Source organism: Polistes canadensis, unplaced genomic scaffold (genome assembly GCF_001313835.1).
Source record: "Polistes canadensis isolate GaletaPanama2010 unplaced genomic scaffold, ASM131383v1 scaffold_15, whole genome shotgun sequence".
Lineage (NCBI taxonomy): Eukaryota > Metazoa > Arthropoda > Insecta > Hymenoptera > Vespidae > Polistes > Polistes canadensis.
Window position 1 is genome coordinate 612,960 of NW_014569562.1, and position 18,160 is coordinate 631,119.

At 31.9% G+C, this 18,160-nt stretch overlaps 1 protein-coding gene across 7 annotated transcripts in view; it reads right to left on the reverse strand.

The window, feature by feature from the left end:
* LOC106793531 (neuronal acetylcholine receptor subunit alpha-7) overlaps positions 1 to 18,160 on the reverse strand; it is a 250,571-nt gene that overhangs the window by 65,038 nt on the left and 167,373 nt on the right. For 5 of the 7 annotated variants that reach the window (XM_014760540.1, XM_014760535.1, XM_014760538.1 and 2 more), the window contains exons 8-9: positions 16,359 to 16,553; positions 1,223 to 1,309 (exon numbers count right to left, since the gene is read on the reverse strand). In XM_014760540.1, the coding sequence (XP_014616026.1) occupies positions 1,223 to 1,309; positions 16,359 to 16,553 (282 nt within the window). The remainder of the gene's footprint in view (positions 1 to 1,222; positions 1,310 to 16,358; positions 16,554 to 18,160) is intronic. The other 2 variants (XM_014760536.1, XM_014760539.1) reach the window with 1 other exon arrangement.

Below are 18,160 nucleotides of genomic sequence, written 5' to 3' on the forward strand. Positions count from 1 at the left end.
GAGAGAGAGAGAGAGGKGGGGKGGGGGGGGGATGAAAAAGAAAGGTAGAAAGAAAGAGAGAATGTTTAGCAGCTAGAATAGAATGGTTTTATTCGCTTTTCCTTTCGACCAAATAGATTTCTTCGGATGAACGAAAGAGAAGAGAGGAGGAACGGATATAATCGTGACTCACCGAAAAGAGCCTTTGCAGTTTTCTCGTCCACCAAGTGATTTCGAGGGGCATTCGAGTCGATTCGAAACGATCAAACGAGCAGGTACTCGGTGAAACGGTTTTCTCCATTTTCCACATCCTATCCTCCCTCCCTCCCTCCCTCCCACCTACTTTTATACCACCTACCTTTGTTCTAACTACTATCGAGAACGCAATTTTTCTCAGGGACTTTCTTTCCCAACTTTTCCCCGAATTGTCACGAGTCCCTTTTTAGCTTTCTTTCTTTTTTTTTTTTTTCTTTTTTTCTTTTTTCTCCTTTTCTCTTTCTCTCTTTCTCTCTTTCCTTTCGAATTAAGGCTCTACACCATTGGGAATTATACCGACGACATATTTTTTCTTTTTTTAATTATTTTTCTCTCTTTCTCTCCCTCTCTCTCCTCTCCTCTTATATTTCTTTCTCTCTTTTTCCTTTCTCGTTGGCAGACTTCGTGTCTCAAATCGACAATTCGGGTCGTTTCTCGAGGTAAGTTCGTCGCCAAAAGCATTCGAAAAATTGACACGCTCTATTACTTCACCGAAGAAAGCTAACGACTGATAATCCGACTCTTTCATCAATCTTACGATTTTTACTTTCATCAAATATCTTCTTTCGACGATTTTTGAAAAAAAAAAAAAGACAGGATTATAAAATCGATCGCGTTAACGACTTCCACTTTTTGTTGTTGTTGTTGTTTTTTGATCTATCATCGTGATACTATGATATGAAAAAATGATATTCGAATTATTTCATTAGAGATCATTTTATTCTACGGGGTTAAAATTTTAACGTTATTTCTGTTGAAAATTCTAGAGAGAGACTCACGGTTAGTACTTGATAATTAATTAAAATGGTGTTGGATAAGTTGGATTATTTGGACCAGGCAATAGGTATGTATATATATATATGTAGATACGTTAATATGTACAAACATATATAAATAGGTATGTATAACAAACACTTTATAAAAACACGCTTGCCAGGATGCGACACACGATGACCATGATGAATTTGATGATTATTATTATAGATACCTATCAAAGGGACAGCGTCCGAGGTTGTCGGCATGCTTTCTGCCACGAGGTTCAGGAAAACTGTCAGCGACAGCAGAATCGTCACTCCTACATAGACAGGTTGAAAAATAATAATCCTTATGTATAATATATATACACAAATATTACTCATTTTTTTGTCGGAGATATTTTATTTCTGACATTGTTTTCATTTATATATAAATTAATAATATTAAATTGTTGAGAAGAAAATATTTCTTTTCTAAATAAAAAGTAATACGAGAACACACGTGAAGATTTTTCTTTCGTTGATCTTAACATTGGCGAACTGTTAACTTTGAGAACTTTGAACTAACACTGTTTGATGAGACCCACCCTACTAACCCAAGTAAACCCAAAACTACCTGAATTAGTCAATTTTGCATAATATATTTTTTACTTTAAATTTGTTATTTCAATTATTTTGATTTGCATGTTTTGTCTTCTTACCACGAAGGTGAGGAGGTAAAGAATCGTCGTCTTCTGTTCGTTTGTGAAAATTGCAGTTTTAACGATTAACAAAGATCACTTTTAATCGTTGTTTTATTTGCGAAAGATGAATTTCGACTGAAATTAATGTTCGGCGTGTATCATTGAATAAACTTTTGTGCTTTGCGTGAATAGAACACTTAATTATTTATTAATAATCGTTGCTTACTTTACTTTTGGAAAAGTATTGTAGTTTGACTAGCTTGAAACAACTTTTCTTTATTTCTTTTTGTTTTTCTTAGAAAATCCTTAAGACCTTACACGTAACTCCTAGTCGACTTATTTCGTCGGAGAAAAATTTCCGGCGTGAAAATTTCATTCCACGGTTGTACTTCGGGATTCATAAGGAGTCACTTGATAACAGTTTCAAAAGTACTATCGTTAAAAGCATACTTCGAGTGCCGGAAATTCGTTCGAAAGATTTCTATACGTTTTACCGTCCAGTTTTTTTTTTCAGACGGGGAAACGGTAACCATTCCCTTGAGAAAGGAAAAGAAAGGAAAAGAGGAAGGAGCGAATGGGAGTGAAGGGGGAGTGGTGGGGGAGGGGGAGGAGGGTGGAGGGAAGGGCGACGAGAAAAAGAAAGGCAAAGAAAATGTTTTTCCCCTCGAAATTATGATTTCCAAGAATTTATCGTTAACTTCCGAATAATTTAACGAAGAAAGTATAGCTTGGTTAACGATCGTAACGTCGGGCGAGTAGAAAGAAAAAAAAAGGAAAAAAAAAAAAAAATAGGAAAAAGAAATTATTACATCGCGAAAATAAAGCGGCGGGATACTTTTTGAGCGAATAATAATTGAAGAGAATTTGCAGGTTGTACAAAAAAAAAAATATGATAAAAAGAAAATATATATATATGTATACAGCAGAGAGAGAAACGTTTTCGTATCTGGTATCGTTATGATTGGTAAATTTTTCAACGAATATGTACGAAGAGAATGGAAACGAACGCGAATGAACGGGACCGAATTTTCATTCAAACGTAAACAACATTTGGACATATATATATATATATTTTGTGTTATTATTTTTGGTTTTTTTTTTCGTTGTATTCGTTGTTTTTCTTTTTATCAGTTGGAAACGCCATTTGTTTTTGTTTTAGCCGAAGCTTGGAAAATGCGAAGCTTCGTTATCGTTCATTTATTTTTGACAGCAGCTATCATCCATTTTCTCTGAATTTTAATCGGTGATAGGGGCATTTTTATTGGACATCAATAAATTCGATTGATTCAACTGGATCGATTTATCGAACGTTTATTCGACAATCTCGATCGATCATCGATCCGTTATCCATAACGATTCACGATTCTAGATTATATTGTATCTTTTCGTTAACCTTAAAGCTTTAAATGAGCTTTAAAACATCGACTATGTTCAGTACACCAGAATGATCGTTCGAATGGATAAGAGTTCGTTCGAAGGCCGCATTTCGAAAGAGATCTTCCCTGTTAGAAACCACGACAAGCAGCACCCGCCTGCTAGTGGCAAACCGCCAATAAGATCGACGATTTTACCGGGCAGAAGGTAACTCAGCTGCTTTTCGAGAATTAAACGGTGGATACAAAAGGAAAGAGAGAGTGAGAGAGAGAGAGAGAGAGAGAGAGAGAGAGAGAGAGAGAGAGAATTACTACCTTACAATTAATCCTAAACCTTCGCGTACAATCGAGATACGTCGTGTCTCGTGGCGAAGGAAACAAAAAAAAAAGAAAAAAAAAGAAAATCATTAAAATTTGAATCGATCGCGCGTTTCTTTTCATCTTTATTGGAAATATAATTTTTAATTATAATACAAATATATATTTTCTTTTGTTTATTATCGATCACAACTTTTCTTTCGCTTTTTTTTTTGTTTTTTTTTTTAATTATTTTATAATCAAATAGGATCGTAATAATATTATCAATCGAAATAAATGATTAAAACACGTATATACGAATGATTTTAATTAAAAATTTTGACTGACTCGTATATTGTCAATAATCCTATAAGAATTATTATCCTATGGTAGTGTATCTTTATCTCTTATTTCCACTTTACTATCTTGTCCGCAACGAATTAACCAAAAGTAACAAATCAAATTTACGGTGTACGCAGCCAATTTAGGGGTGTCAGACATTTTATAAATGCCCGACCACGTATACACGCCTTTCGCGTATTTCTACGTTGATAATATACACGAGATAATTTAATTTTATTCAAAAGCTCGACACGAACGGGAACAATTTAAAATCAACCCTCCCCTTTTCTCTGCTCACCCCTTATTCCCGCCCTCATCCTTTATTCCTACCTTCCCTCTCTCATCATCATCCATCCCGTTCGTAAATTTACTTTCCCTCATCGAATTCGTTCTTCTCGCGGGGAAAAAACGTATTTCGAATATTTTCGAATTTTCCAAGAGAACGGGAACCATCTGGCAAAAGGAAACGTTACTTTTTTTTTTTTATTTTTCCATAATATATATATATATATATATTTGCGCGTGTCGGTGTATAAGTGTTTCTATATATTCTGTATTTCCGTCACGAAGTCCTTTCCATCGTATTTTGAACTCTGTCACTCTTTTCCCGACTACCATATTTTAAATGGGAAAAACGAAAGAACGAACGAACGGTTCGTTCGTTCGTTCGTTTGTCGTTACTTTTTATTTTCCCCGCTCAGTGCAACTGAAAATTTTTCATTTTTCACGAGAATGAGAATGTTACAAAATTAATAAATAAAACTAAAAGTGGTTGGTAACGTCGAGAAATGAGAACCAACGACGCGGTAATTTATATTTAAAATTTCCCTTTCTTTTTTCTTTTTCTTTTTTTTTTTGTTTTTTTTTCTTACGCTACTATCTCGTTTCTCTCTTCTTCTTTACGAACGAAAGAGAAGAGGGAAGAAAAAATAGAATATATAAAATAAATAATATTAAAAGTTTCGAAAGGAAAAAAAAAGGAAAAAAATTAACTTATTGTATCGCGTACGCACTATAATTCTGTCTCGTTGCAAATTAAACAAAATTCTCGTCGCATCAAGAAAGAATTAAAAAGAGAGAGAGAGAGAGAAAAGATAAGTCCTGAAGATACTTACACGTATAAACAATATTCAATCTATTTACGATTAAGCATAATTGCGACGAAAGTTAACGTAAGTTAATATTTATTAACGAAACAATTAAGTTTAATGAATCAGCTGATTCAAAATGAAGGATCACGGATATAAAACTATGAACAACAAGTCACGAATGAAATATTATTAACCACGATATTATTCAAATGATCATTTCCTCAAAAAATCTGATACTCGGTAATAAAAAATTGAACTGTTGCGTTATGATCTTTCGCTAAATGTGTAAATTCATTGCAGAAGGAAATAAGAGAGATAGATAGACAGACAGATAAATGAATCTCAATGGAACCGTTGTACTTTCGACGAAGGATCACTTAATCTCAATTGACTGGACGATTAATCTCCCTTTCTCTTGAGTCAAGCAGTAGTGCGTACGTCCTACCGTAAATCTTCCTTATAAAGTAAATAATATCCATGAACGTTAAATCAGAGCATAGTAAATGCTATATAATCGATTTAGGATATTTATCAATTCAATTTTCATTAGATAAATATATTATCGTAAAAAACTGAAATTAGAGAATGTCAAGATTCGCATGATCGCTTAGTGTACATCCAAAATATTCATCTGGAAGAATAAAACCAAAATATTCGGCCTTTCACACTGTTAACAAACGACCACGTGAATCTTGACATTTTCCAATTTCGGTTATTCACGATATAACAGTTATACATTTATATTACGAATAAGCATAGTTATTATACTACATCGAAATATCGATGTAAACAAAATCTTTGATGTAGTATACAATACGCAAAATGATATAATAATAATAATAATAATAACAACAACAACGATTGCTTTTCATTGTATATGCATATTTAAATAAAAAAAAGAAAATAAATAAAAATAAAAAAGATATATATATAAAAATAATGTATACAGAATGATGCTCGATAATTTTAACATCTGGAACGGATAGCAACCACCACTAACAGAGGGAGAGCAATAAATCAATTCGTTTCACGGATCATTTAGAAGTGGCCAGTGGGATCATAGTCGTGGAAGCCACTCAGAAACGAGCGAGCGTATTAATCGTGCCAAGGTGAAAGACGATGTACACGAGTTGTGTGTCAAGGTGGGGGGAGGAGGGGGTGAGAACTAGCTAGATAGCTAGCTAGCTGCTGGTGGTAGTGGTGGTGAATGTGGTGAAAGTCAGTTGGTGGTGGTGGTGGTTGAGGTGAACTCCAAAGTGGAAGGGTGGAGGGTTGAAAACGAAGCTAGCGAATATAACACGAACGCACGTACGAGCGCACACACACACACACAAACGATCCCTTTGTCATGCTAATATTCGATCAAATACACGCTAGCCTTTTCTTCCCTCTTGATAAAAGAAATAAGAAGAAAGAGGGTAAATATAAGTGTATATGTGTGTGTGTGTGTGAGTGAGTGAGAGAGAGAAGGTTGGAAAAGCTTGGATACATCTTATGGATAACAACCCGTTGCATTTTTCCCTCCTATTTATCCGGTTAATGAAATTCGTAATATCTTCGCGTCACTGGAGACTCTCCCTTCGGAATTTACGGCATATTATGGAGATTTCATTCATGGACTCTCCAAGCAAGAAGCTTTATCTCTTCTTCTTCTTCTTCTTGTGTAACCAGAAAAGCTTCGTGTTTCTCTCTCTCTCTCTCACACACTTTCTTTCTATATTTTATTCAATTTTTTGTTCCTCTATTTTCTTTACATACTCTGTAGCCAACTTTTACGTATTTTAATTTTTATCATACATATGTATAAACTTGTATACACTTGTTTATCGGGATAAACATTTACGTTGGATATTGTTAATGAAGATTTTTAATGTCGACTTATTTTTCGCGTGAAAAGTAACAGATTAAAAATCTATGAGAGTAAAATAGAAAGATAAAAATGTGTTTTGCAAGTAATCCAAATAAATTTAATCATAATAGTGGGAATTTAAAGAAGAGGAATTAATTGTCACGTATAGCAGGATACGTCAATAATTTAAAATGTCATTAATTGATATTAGACTAATGAAGAAACGTTTAATATTTTCGATATATATATTTGCATGTTTTTCTATAAAAAACAAAAAGAAGAGAATAAAATTCGATATATTATACCAAAGTAATATTTTAATAATGTTTAAATTTCGAAGAAGATATAAATAATAAATCACATCAAAGTAGATGATCAAGTATCTTGGCCACGTATAGCAGGATACGTTAATAATTTAAAATGTCATTAATTGATATTAGACTAATGAAGAAACGTTTAATATTTTCGATATATATATTTGCATGTTTTTCTATAAAAAACAAAAAGAAGARAATAAAATTCGATATATTATACCAAAGTAATATTTTAATAATGTTTAAATTTCGAAGAACATATAAATAATAAATCACATCAAAGTAGATAATCAAGTATCTTGGAATGGCAGGACAGTTTCAACCCGACTGTCGAATAAAAATAAATAAGATGATAAATCCGTTTTCGTAATGTCGTAATAAAAAAAAAGAAAAGTTTGAAGGAAGAGAAACACCACTTAGGCTATAACGTGTTATCTATTGAGCGACGTTAAGGATGATGTATCACGTGATACGATTTAGACGTTATACCGACTGTAACCGGAAAATAGAAAACTATAAAGGATCCTATTTCAAGAGAAATAAAAAGAATTAAGTATGACATTTTTCACTTTGAATACACATCTGAACAAGGTAATATATATATATATCAAATAAAATATATACAAGTTTTTCAATTCCTACATGAAACAAGAATTTAATTACTCGTCCTATATATTATTAAATAATCATTCGAATTAATTAACAATTAAATAATTGTGTTCTACTCTTTTTTAACCCGTTGCCGCAAATGACGGTTATAGCCGTCGTGCACATTTTAATTAATAAAAAAAGTAACTTGTTAATTATTGAATAATACATTTAAAAAAAAAAGATACAGCATGCCAGACACCATATCAATTGTTTTTTTTTATGCTTTTTCGCATGCCCTATCGCTACGAAATAAAAAAAAAAGTGTGTTTCTGAGCACGATCATCAAATTATAAGTGTGCGGCAACGGGTTAAGTATTTAAGAAAAAAAAAAAAACAAAAACAAAAGGTTAACACAACAAACTGTTTAATAATCTTCCTTAGAAGAATCTTCTTTTTCTAGTTTGTGAAAATCGTTAAGTCCTTTGTAAGATTCGAAAGTTAAGTTAATTGGAGCCGATTAATCGCAATGTTCTCGCGGCGGTGGTATTACCGACCAAAAATATCGATTCTCTCGTTCGGGAAACTCTAATACGTCTTAAAGTTAGAAGGGAAGTTTGAGAAGCGCGTCGATCCATGCCATGTGTTCTCCAATGCGAAGGGAAACTTTAGCGCGTCAAACGTTGAACTAGGAAAATGGAAGAAAGTTCACTTAGGGGAAACAAAGGGAGAAGGGTGAAGGGGGAGGGGGAGTAGAAGGAAGGAAGATATCTAGCCCAATCCCATTTTGATGATGATTAATCGTTCGAATCGTTGGACAACTACAATATTTAGAAGTGAAACAAAAAAGTGTTCGAAAAAATCTGACAGATTTAAAGAAATAATTAATAAATAAATAAATAAATAATATGTTAAATATAAAATACAAATATATTATGAGAAAAAAGGGGGACAAAGGAAAAAAATGAAAAAGATGATATTAAATCGATAAAATAAGTTGATATCCTAACGGAATCTTAAAACTGTGTGGGAGTGTGGGCGTGTGTCGGCTTAACCGAACGTCGAACGAAGTAACAACAATGGTAAATACGTCAAGGACGAAAAACAAAGGAGAGAATTGGAAAGGGCAGAGAATAACGGTACTAGGAAAATGGAGCGACTGTTACAACCAGATACTGTGATTTTCGATCGACTCTTTTGAAAAACTTCTTTGGAAACTCACTTCCTCACACAGATCACACACACACACACACACATACATTTACAAACACGCACAAACAAACAAACTAAAACCTATCGAACCAATGCGTCGTCATTGTGTCGGTAAAAATAATTGGTTCATCGATTTGTATCCTTTTTTTTTTTTTAATTAGATCGACAATGATTTCCGTAACTGGAATTCATGTTGAGAAGAGAAAAAAAAAAAGAAGAAAACATATATTACACGTAGTATATAAAATGAAAAAAACAATAGGATTGATAAATAATATATATATACATATTATTTATTTGAAAATAAAATGAGAAAACTGTGAATATAATTGATAATCAGTTAGCGAAAGTTTTTTTTCTTTTTTTTCCATCGAATATCATAGTCATAAGCTTCGTCTTAGAAAAAATCGAATAGAAGAGAAGAAAGATGAGGGATAGAATTTCATGAGAGGAACGTAGAGGGTAAGGAAGAACGTTACTAGAATCTATAACAAGATCGCAGGTCTGTCTCTAGAAGCCAGCCGAGATTAGGATAAAATCACTCGATTGCAGTTAATGCGGATGAAAAGCTTTAGACTTTTCCCAGATGTAGTCGGTTACTTTCACCAGTTAGTTTCACGACGTGTCGTGCCAAGAAACCTTGAATATTTCACCTTTTTCCGTCCAAGGGACTCCAACTTTTCTATCGAAATCGCTTAAGTACTAAAGAAACTCGAACTTATCGATCATGTAAACGCGTATACATTGAAAGTATATATCGTGTAACTTAAGAATAACGATTGAGTATTATTTTATTCCAATAACCCCTTTCGGGGATTTTTTATTTTTCTTTTTTTTTTTTTCATATAATAATAATTTTTCCCTTCTATTAATTTCAATTATCATACGGTTTTATCTAAATCGAGAAGTAATGTTATATTTTTTGCTTATGAAAAAAGAATAGGTTGGTAAATTTTGATTGGACGAGATTCATGAATTAGTTTTTTACGAGATGCTTTTTATACGTTAGTTAATGTTCTAACAGGGTAAAAAAAAAGTTACAAATAAAATAGTATTTTCTGCACGGTTCGTTGAAAAATGAAATAACGATTTTTGAAATGTGTAAGGAGGAATATAATATATTATATATGTTCTTACAATTTCGTTGTTATTGCCGTTAAATTCATCCCTTTGTTCGTTCTTTTGATCAATTCTTGACCATGAGTGGCAATAAGAACGTTTCATATCCTTATGGCGAATAAAAGAGCCCGAATTCAGGAAAAAGATATGTTCGCAAAAAGATAGTAGTAAAAGGTGAGATAAAAAGAGGGTGGTAAAGAAAGGAAATATGGAAAGAAGGAAGTTTCAATACTTTAGCAGTCGGTTTTTCGTGAAATGTTAGTCGCACGATCGGCCTGGCGCAATTTGAACGGAAGAAGAACAAGTTCCGGAACGAGAAACGTGCTCTTGGCCTGAACTGTTTGCCTTTTTCCACACCGGATGTTTCTTTTTCTTTTTTTTGCACGGTACGGTGTAAAGAAACTCCGTTAGGAAAAAAGAAAAAAGAAAGGATAAGACACGACTCTTACTATCGAAAAAGAAGAGATGAAGAAACATCAGGAAATACGTCGAAAGAATTCTTAATAAGAATCAACTTCACCATAGAACCTTTTATTCTATCTCGAGAACATCGTCTTTGATGGTTATTATAAGTTCCGAAAAAAAGAAATTTATTTTCAACGTTACTATCGTTACTTTTCTGTTATTTCAAGAATTTTTTTTCGTAAGGCTTAATACCTATTGGATTAGTATTTTGAATATGAGATGGTTCCTAAAAAGTTTCACTCTTTATAGTAAATTCACATGCACAATATTATTTATTTTATACATTTTTACTATAAGTAATTTTAATGATATATAATAGAATTAAACGAATTTTATATTATTCTATAAACTAATATAAACTAATGAATATTATTTACGAGTGTGTAAAACTTATTAAGATAAATTTAAATACTTTCGGGACAATATAATATTTTTGGTCAGAATTTGTAATAAAATATTTCCATACGAACGATTTACAATTTCCCCCCTTCGTATTATAAAATTTCATTTTATTATCCGTGCAAATTAATTCGGTGTCTTTTTATTTTAAATTGTAAATTTAATTACCAAAAAACAACGGGTACAATTATATATTTCGAAAATTATTTATCATGGTTTTCTATTTCTCGTTTTTTTAAATGCCATTTACAATGCAAAAATTCGAATTGTAACAAAAGTTATAAAAGAAAGACATCGAATTAATTTGAACATCTTACAAATACGGACATTTTTAAACGAATAATGTCTTAGTTTTATTATATTTGAAAAATTTGATTGAATCAAAAGTAGCGATCTAAGCAAAAATAAGCAAATAAAAAAATCGAAATGTAAGTACTTGAAAAGGAAATCGTAAAGTGTAAAATACCGATATGGAGTTCTGTCTAAAGTCACGTCCAATATGTTAACGTCAAATGCACCGGCGTCCTTCGACAGCTGTCCAATTTTTCTACCAGTGTATAGTCATTTATAGCAGATTTTAGATTGTATCACAAAATAAATGTTCTTTGAACAGGATCGTCTAATATTGTCAATCTGCCAAAAATTACGATAACTTTTTATGAATTTATACGCAACACCCTTAAAAATATTCATCGTTTACTTTCAAATTAATAAGTAATCTAATTAATTTTATAAATTTCCAATAATTTGTGTATAACGCAAAGAAACGGCTCGTGAATTGCACGAGTAAACGTATGTAGCATCGTGTGTTGAACACAAAATAAAGAAAAAGATACGTAGAATTTTTCGAAGCTTGTTTTTTCTTTTTCCTCTAAAAAATTTACGAACAATTTTATAATCAAAATCAGACTTCTCTGCGCGATTTTATATAATTAAAAGGTTTTACACACATTATTGGTACAAAATAATAATACAAATTTATTCAAGTAATTTGATATTTCGTATTACGATAGCGAGAGATTAACCCGAAACGTGAACATTGCAATGAAATTATTAAATTAAAAAATTTAATTGGTCAAACGAATTTATTCTTCATTTACAAATTTTCGAAGTATTTAATCGTTGCAAAATTTCAATCGCTCGAGGATATCGGTCGATCGATTTGAATTCTTAATTAAATTACCATTCATTGGTACAGGCATACACATACGATGTTATTCAATATGGAAAATTGTAATTCTCGAAAAGAGTACAGATACTCATTTATTATTACTACACGTAAAAAATGTTTCGATTTTTAAATTTTTATCTACGTATACATATATATATATATATATATATATATACAAAAATGAACGTTTAACGTGATAAAAAAATAATTATAAATAATAAGAATTTTACGTAAATTAACTGAAAATTTAAATTTGATTATATCCAAGCTATACTTTCAGATCATAAATAATAATTCAGATTCGGTTAAGTCAAGAATATTGAAAGGAATCTAACCGGCACTCGTTTTTTAATATTTCACCATGCACATTTGTGATCGATAATAATAATCATTTTCTATTTATATTAAAAATATTTATCGATTAAGGGATACAACAACGAGAATGTATTCGGTACCGTTGAAGAAAAATTTCATGAAAATAAAGTCTAGGTGTATCCATTAAAATAAGATAGATCGTTATAACAAAGGTAAAGCGCTAAATATAAAAGAATGAAATTGGAAAATATCTTGTCACGGTATTATATGTATAACGATAAATTGGACGTACGTAAAACGAGGTCACGAGATTGTCTAGGGAATTTGCACTTTTTTACCTAGAACGAAAAAAGGTTAGTCGATTTGAACGCTAGTCTAGAAAACGAGCTCGTGAAAAACGTTTCACGTTAGATGAACCTAATTCCACAATAAATCTATCATAATTAAGAAAAGAGTCCTGTTTGTCAGATGGAAAAACGAAAGAGGATGTGAGAGAGAGAGAGAGAGAGAGAGAGAAAGAAGATGAAAGGAAAACAAGTCAGAGGTAGATTCGAGTGGAAGTTAGGTATCAAAAGCTTTTCGAACAAAACGAGATCATTAAAGGTTAAAGACGGGTAAGTACTAAAAGAAAAAGAAAAAGAAAAAGAAGAAGAAGAAGAGAATTTGGTGAAAAACAAGGAAGAAGAGAGATGAGAGGATTAGTTGTCGAAAATAAAAATATATATATGGGACTGTACATTGAACGAGATCAAATCTTCGGCTGTTTCCTTCAAACCGAGGAGGAGAAAACGTTCGTCCTGGAAAAAAAGAAATCGAATTTGATTTCAACGCAATCTCCTTTAACTTCTTCTTTGCTAAACGAACTTGACGTTATCAATCCACTTAGCTAAGACCATTCGATGTTCTGGCTAATAAGAACGAATTCGACGTTTATTTAAATTGCTGCGAATTTAATTGACCCTCGTAAAGAACATCCGAACAAATCAGGGTAAGATAAAACTTCGTAATTTTCTTTTACACCGAAAAAGAGAGAGAGAGACCAAATAAGAAAACGAAAAAGGGAAGAAATACTTTTCAAGTATTTGAAGTAATTAATTGTAAGTTTTTGTCGGATCGAATAAATCTTGCTAGATTATTTTCTATTTAGCCGAATATTGAAGATATTTAATTTAAATACTAAATTGACTATGTTAAAAACGATCACATAAGAATACTCTTTTTAAATATTCTCAAAAAAATTATTTTCTCGATTTCAAATCATTCTCAAGTCATTCTTTAAACAATCTTTCGGTTAAATATAGGTTTGTAAACGTAGATATAAAGCTAGTATGTTTATGCCTATGTTATATGTTTAGATATGTACTATACTATTTTATGAGAGAGATAAAGAAGATGAAATAGAGAAAGAGAGAGAGAGAGAGAGAGAAAAAGGGTTAGGGGAAGGTTTATACGAGTAGAAGTGAATTTTACGCATAAAGGGACGCATATATACATGGCAAAGGAATATATTCGTGTATTACGATCTTCAAGCAGCCACCATAACGCTCGTAATGGCGCGATACATAAGCCATGAGAACTGTTCGGGTCCCATGTAAATTATGCTCGGTCAATGTCATATCATTTGCAAAAGAAATTCTTTCGGGGAAGAAGAAAAGAAAGAAAAATAGATATGAATGAATATCATTTATATTCTACTTTTTTTTATTTCTTTTCTAATTTAAATCGTACACATTTTTGTACAGGTAAAAGAAAAAAGTAAATAAAAATAATTTCAATAACGAAATTGAAATTGGAATCATTATACCATATAAGATATATTACATGTATATATATGAGAGCATAATTAAACAGGATTTCAGGAAGTTACGTATTTCCCAAGGTGATGGTAAAACGATAGGAAAAAGTATGTACATAATTTTCCTCAATGACAAGTTAAATACAATAAATGGTAATTAATACCCCAGGTTTTTTTTTTTTCTTTACCCCGAAAAGTAATAGTAACAGTAATAATAGTAGTAGTAGTAGTAGTAATAGTAGTGTTAATAGTAATAGAAGTAATGGTGGTGTAATCGTATATATACGTGGACGTGAGCGTGCTTGTTTTAGTACGTCCGTCCGCACTTTCAAACGGGATTACTAATTAACTTTATAAATTAGCATGTCACTGGTTCCTCGGGCAAACTCCCCAGGTAAACAAAGTTTCGCGTTTGCGTTACTCTTCTCTAATGCTCTTCGCAGCTTATCTCTTGCCGAAAAAAATCCTATTCTCGTTCCTATAGCGACAACACACATCTCTTTTCTAAACTAATGTAATCCTAACGTTACGCTTTCCTTATTTCTCACACGAAATTTCACTTTATCTCAACAACGAGAATGAGAAAATGTTTTCCACCTCGACTAAACAACTTATGAAAAGTGAAGAGAAGAGAAAAGAGATAGAGAAACCGGAAAGAAGGGAGAAGGGAACTTGGGAATAAGGGTAAAAAAATTGTAAGCGTTGTCGTGTAGTAATAATGAAATGAAATTATATCCAATACTTTTTTTCTCCCATACTTTTCCACGAGAGATTAATTTCAAAGTATACAATATATCTTCATGTTCTTTCTTTTTACTAAAGAAATATTCAATGATTCCTCTATCTGATTCTCTTCTATTTATTTTATTTGATCTTAGGAATTTACGAACGAACGAACTTACGTAAAATAATAACAAGAGAAGACTCTCGTTTCTACGAAATTCCATATCGACGAATAAAAATAATATTCAACGTGTTTGTTACACCGAAGAGATTTCAATCGAGGTAAATATAATTAATATTAACTAACAAGTGACAATTTTATTCTAATAAAATTGTATAACTTGTGAACGTACGAGTTGACGTTTACACATTGTTTTTTTTAGTCATTATCATTAACAAAGCATCTATAATATATCTACATACCCTACGCGTTCTACCTTCGCTTAGATATTTCGTTCAAGATAGTCGAAGAAAAATATTCTCTCGGTTTCGTTTCACATTCTTCCAACAATGTGGAAAAGCAAGCGAACACGATGACGACGAACACACAAGGAAACACAATTTCCTATAACGAAAACTTTTCTATACCATACTATTATTTTGCTTCGAAGACAAAAGCAGTGATCGAGCGGAATCGGACGGAGAAAAATACTCTAGTATACTTATATATATATATATATGTATATATATGTATGTACGTGTATATACATACGCGTACGTTTGAAAACGTTGCCGTTTCGCAAGAGAGAACTAAGAGAACCATTTTCTCGAGAAAGAAAGAAATAAGAGAAAGTATTAATACGTTGAGTAGAAACGAAATGGGGGTGGTGGTGGTGGTGGTAGTTTAGGGTGGTCATGTTTTTTTTTCGATCGACCGATCGATTTTCATCGAGATGCAAGAATTAAAACAAATGTAATTAAACATCCCTGTTTATTATTTATTGTTTGGATCATATGGAACGAAACGAACGTTAGATGGTCAACACCGTGGTACGGAGATAAAAAGATTAAGATTAAGAGATAGAAAGATAGAAAGAAAAAGAAATAGATAGAGATAGATTAGTAGAGATAGAAAGAGAGAGAGAGAGAGAGAGAGAGAGAGAGAGAGAGAGGGAGATAGACAGATAGAGAGATAGATAGATAGAGAGAGAGAGAAAGAAAGACGAAAAATACGAACGAAATAAATGAAAAGAAACGAGTATACGAGAGAGATGGATATGTTACCGAATGTCGGATGTAAATAAGTAAGTACATACACCGGTATATAATATACAATGTGTATATCAAACTCCATATATGCATACACGACGAGACGCATATAACATAGTAATAGTATAGTAGAGTAGTACTAGTAGTAATAATAGTAGTAATAATAGTAGTAGTAATAGTTATATAGCAGTAGTAGTAATTAGCAGTAGTAAGAATAATAATAATAATAATAATAATAGTAGAAGTATAGGTTAGAGATAGAAGTCTCGAGATTGAAAAAAAAGGATATACGAAAGAACTAAAAGGATAAATAAATAAATAAATAAATAAATAAATAAATATATAATATAATAACACACGTGTATATATGTTATCTAGCTGATAAATAAGTGCGGCAGGCAAGGCATGCTAAGAGTTACGTTACCTAAGGTGAGCTTCTCTCCGGAATCGGGCGGCAATGTGAAACCCAATAGGGCCATACTCGATATCAGGACGCAGGGCACGATCAGGTTGAAAAAATAGTATAGCGTTCGCCTGCGTATCTGTATCGTGAACGTCACGTCGACGTACGGCTCCGGACAGCACTTATACACTATCGTATTCTTTCTTCCAGGCATACCTGCAATAGTAAACAAGTTTAACATCGATAATTCGAGATTTGCGAAGAGGTACGAGTATTCCTCTTCTTTGATCGAAACTTCTACGAGAAAAAGAACAATGTGTTATTTGACTCGATTATTATTAACTTTATTTTCTTCTTCCAAACTTTGTTTTCTTCCTTTTTTTATTATATACATATATATTGATCTATGTATTATGTTTGTATATCATACATATATATATATATAGGTTGTATATATTATTATACTACTCGTATTACCCTTAGCTACTCTCGCTAGGGGAATAATTATTATGCAATTGGAATTGCTGAGTGGCACGGGAGACCGAGATCGCAGACCGTTGAGACTCATGAAATTAAACGTAAACTCGATCTAAAACACAACCCCAACGTTGTTAAGTAAATACCACCAAAAGTCATTTCTCCTTAAGCTGCTGCTACTACTAACTTACACGAGAATATATATATATATATATATTTATTTCTTTTTTCTCCTTCTTTTTTCTTTCCTTACTTGCTCTCTCTCTCTCTCTCTCTTTCTTATCGAGATCGAATGACACGGAGGTTTCGTGAAAGATTAAAAAATAAAATGTACATAGAAGTAATGGTACCAGTCATTTGTAAGATTTCAAAACGTACGTTCGATTTATTCGACACGAAGATCTTTCCCTTTCACGTCGAAACGTAAAAGCCCTTGTCTCTATTTCCCTTGGTTATAGGTATCCATTCGCATTGAGGAATATTACACCATCGGGGAATTTCGATCGAAACGAGGACATTTTATCTAAACGAATGTTCTATTTCAGGGATCCTACAACTTTTTCGATACCTTTTTTCATTTTTTCCCTCTTCCTTTTTTTTTTTTTTTTTTTTTTTTTTTCTCCCATCCTCTCTTTTGCCGCGTTCAATCTCGGTTGTAAACGTAGGAAAAGGTAGTCAAGATTTTGTCGTTGGATTTATTGACTGGAATAATAAAAAAAAAGAAAAAAAAGAAATAGAATACGATTTAAGCGTAATGAAAAATGGAATGAAAAAAAAAAAACAAGAAAATACTTACATTTATTTGGTATTTATAAGATTTCTCTTTTTTTTTAAATCGATTATTATAATGAAATAAAAAAAATCAAAATATATCGTTGATAATATTAAATGGATGATGATACAAATTTATGAGAAAATTGTGTCAGGGTTAAAAATGTGAAAATTTTGTTACAAAAATATTGAACATTTTTTAATGGATATTAAAATTTGATTTCTCTCACAAATATATTGAAGAAAGTAATAAAAGTAAATGAGAAGATATCGATATTGCGAATACATTGTTATATATATATATATATTATATATATGGTATCTATTATACGTTGAAAAGAAAATCATATTCTGAAAGCATGGCTATCGTCGTGGTTGAACCATCAAGAATGTTCATAAATTCTTTTGGTTTCTATTCAATCGATATCAACGATCTCTAGGTGACTTAGACTTGATAAGAAAAAACCTCAGGAAAGTCTAGGGGAAGACGACAACGGCCATTGTGTTGCTAGTTCGATTTACTATACACACACATATATATATATATATATATATATATATATATATATATATAT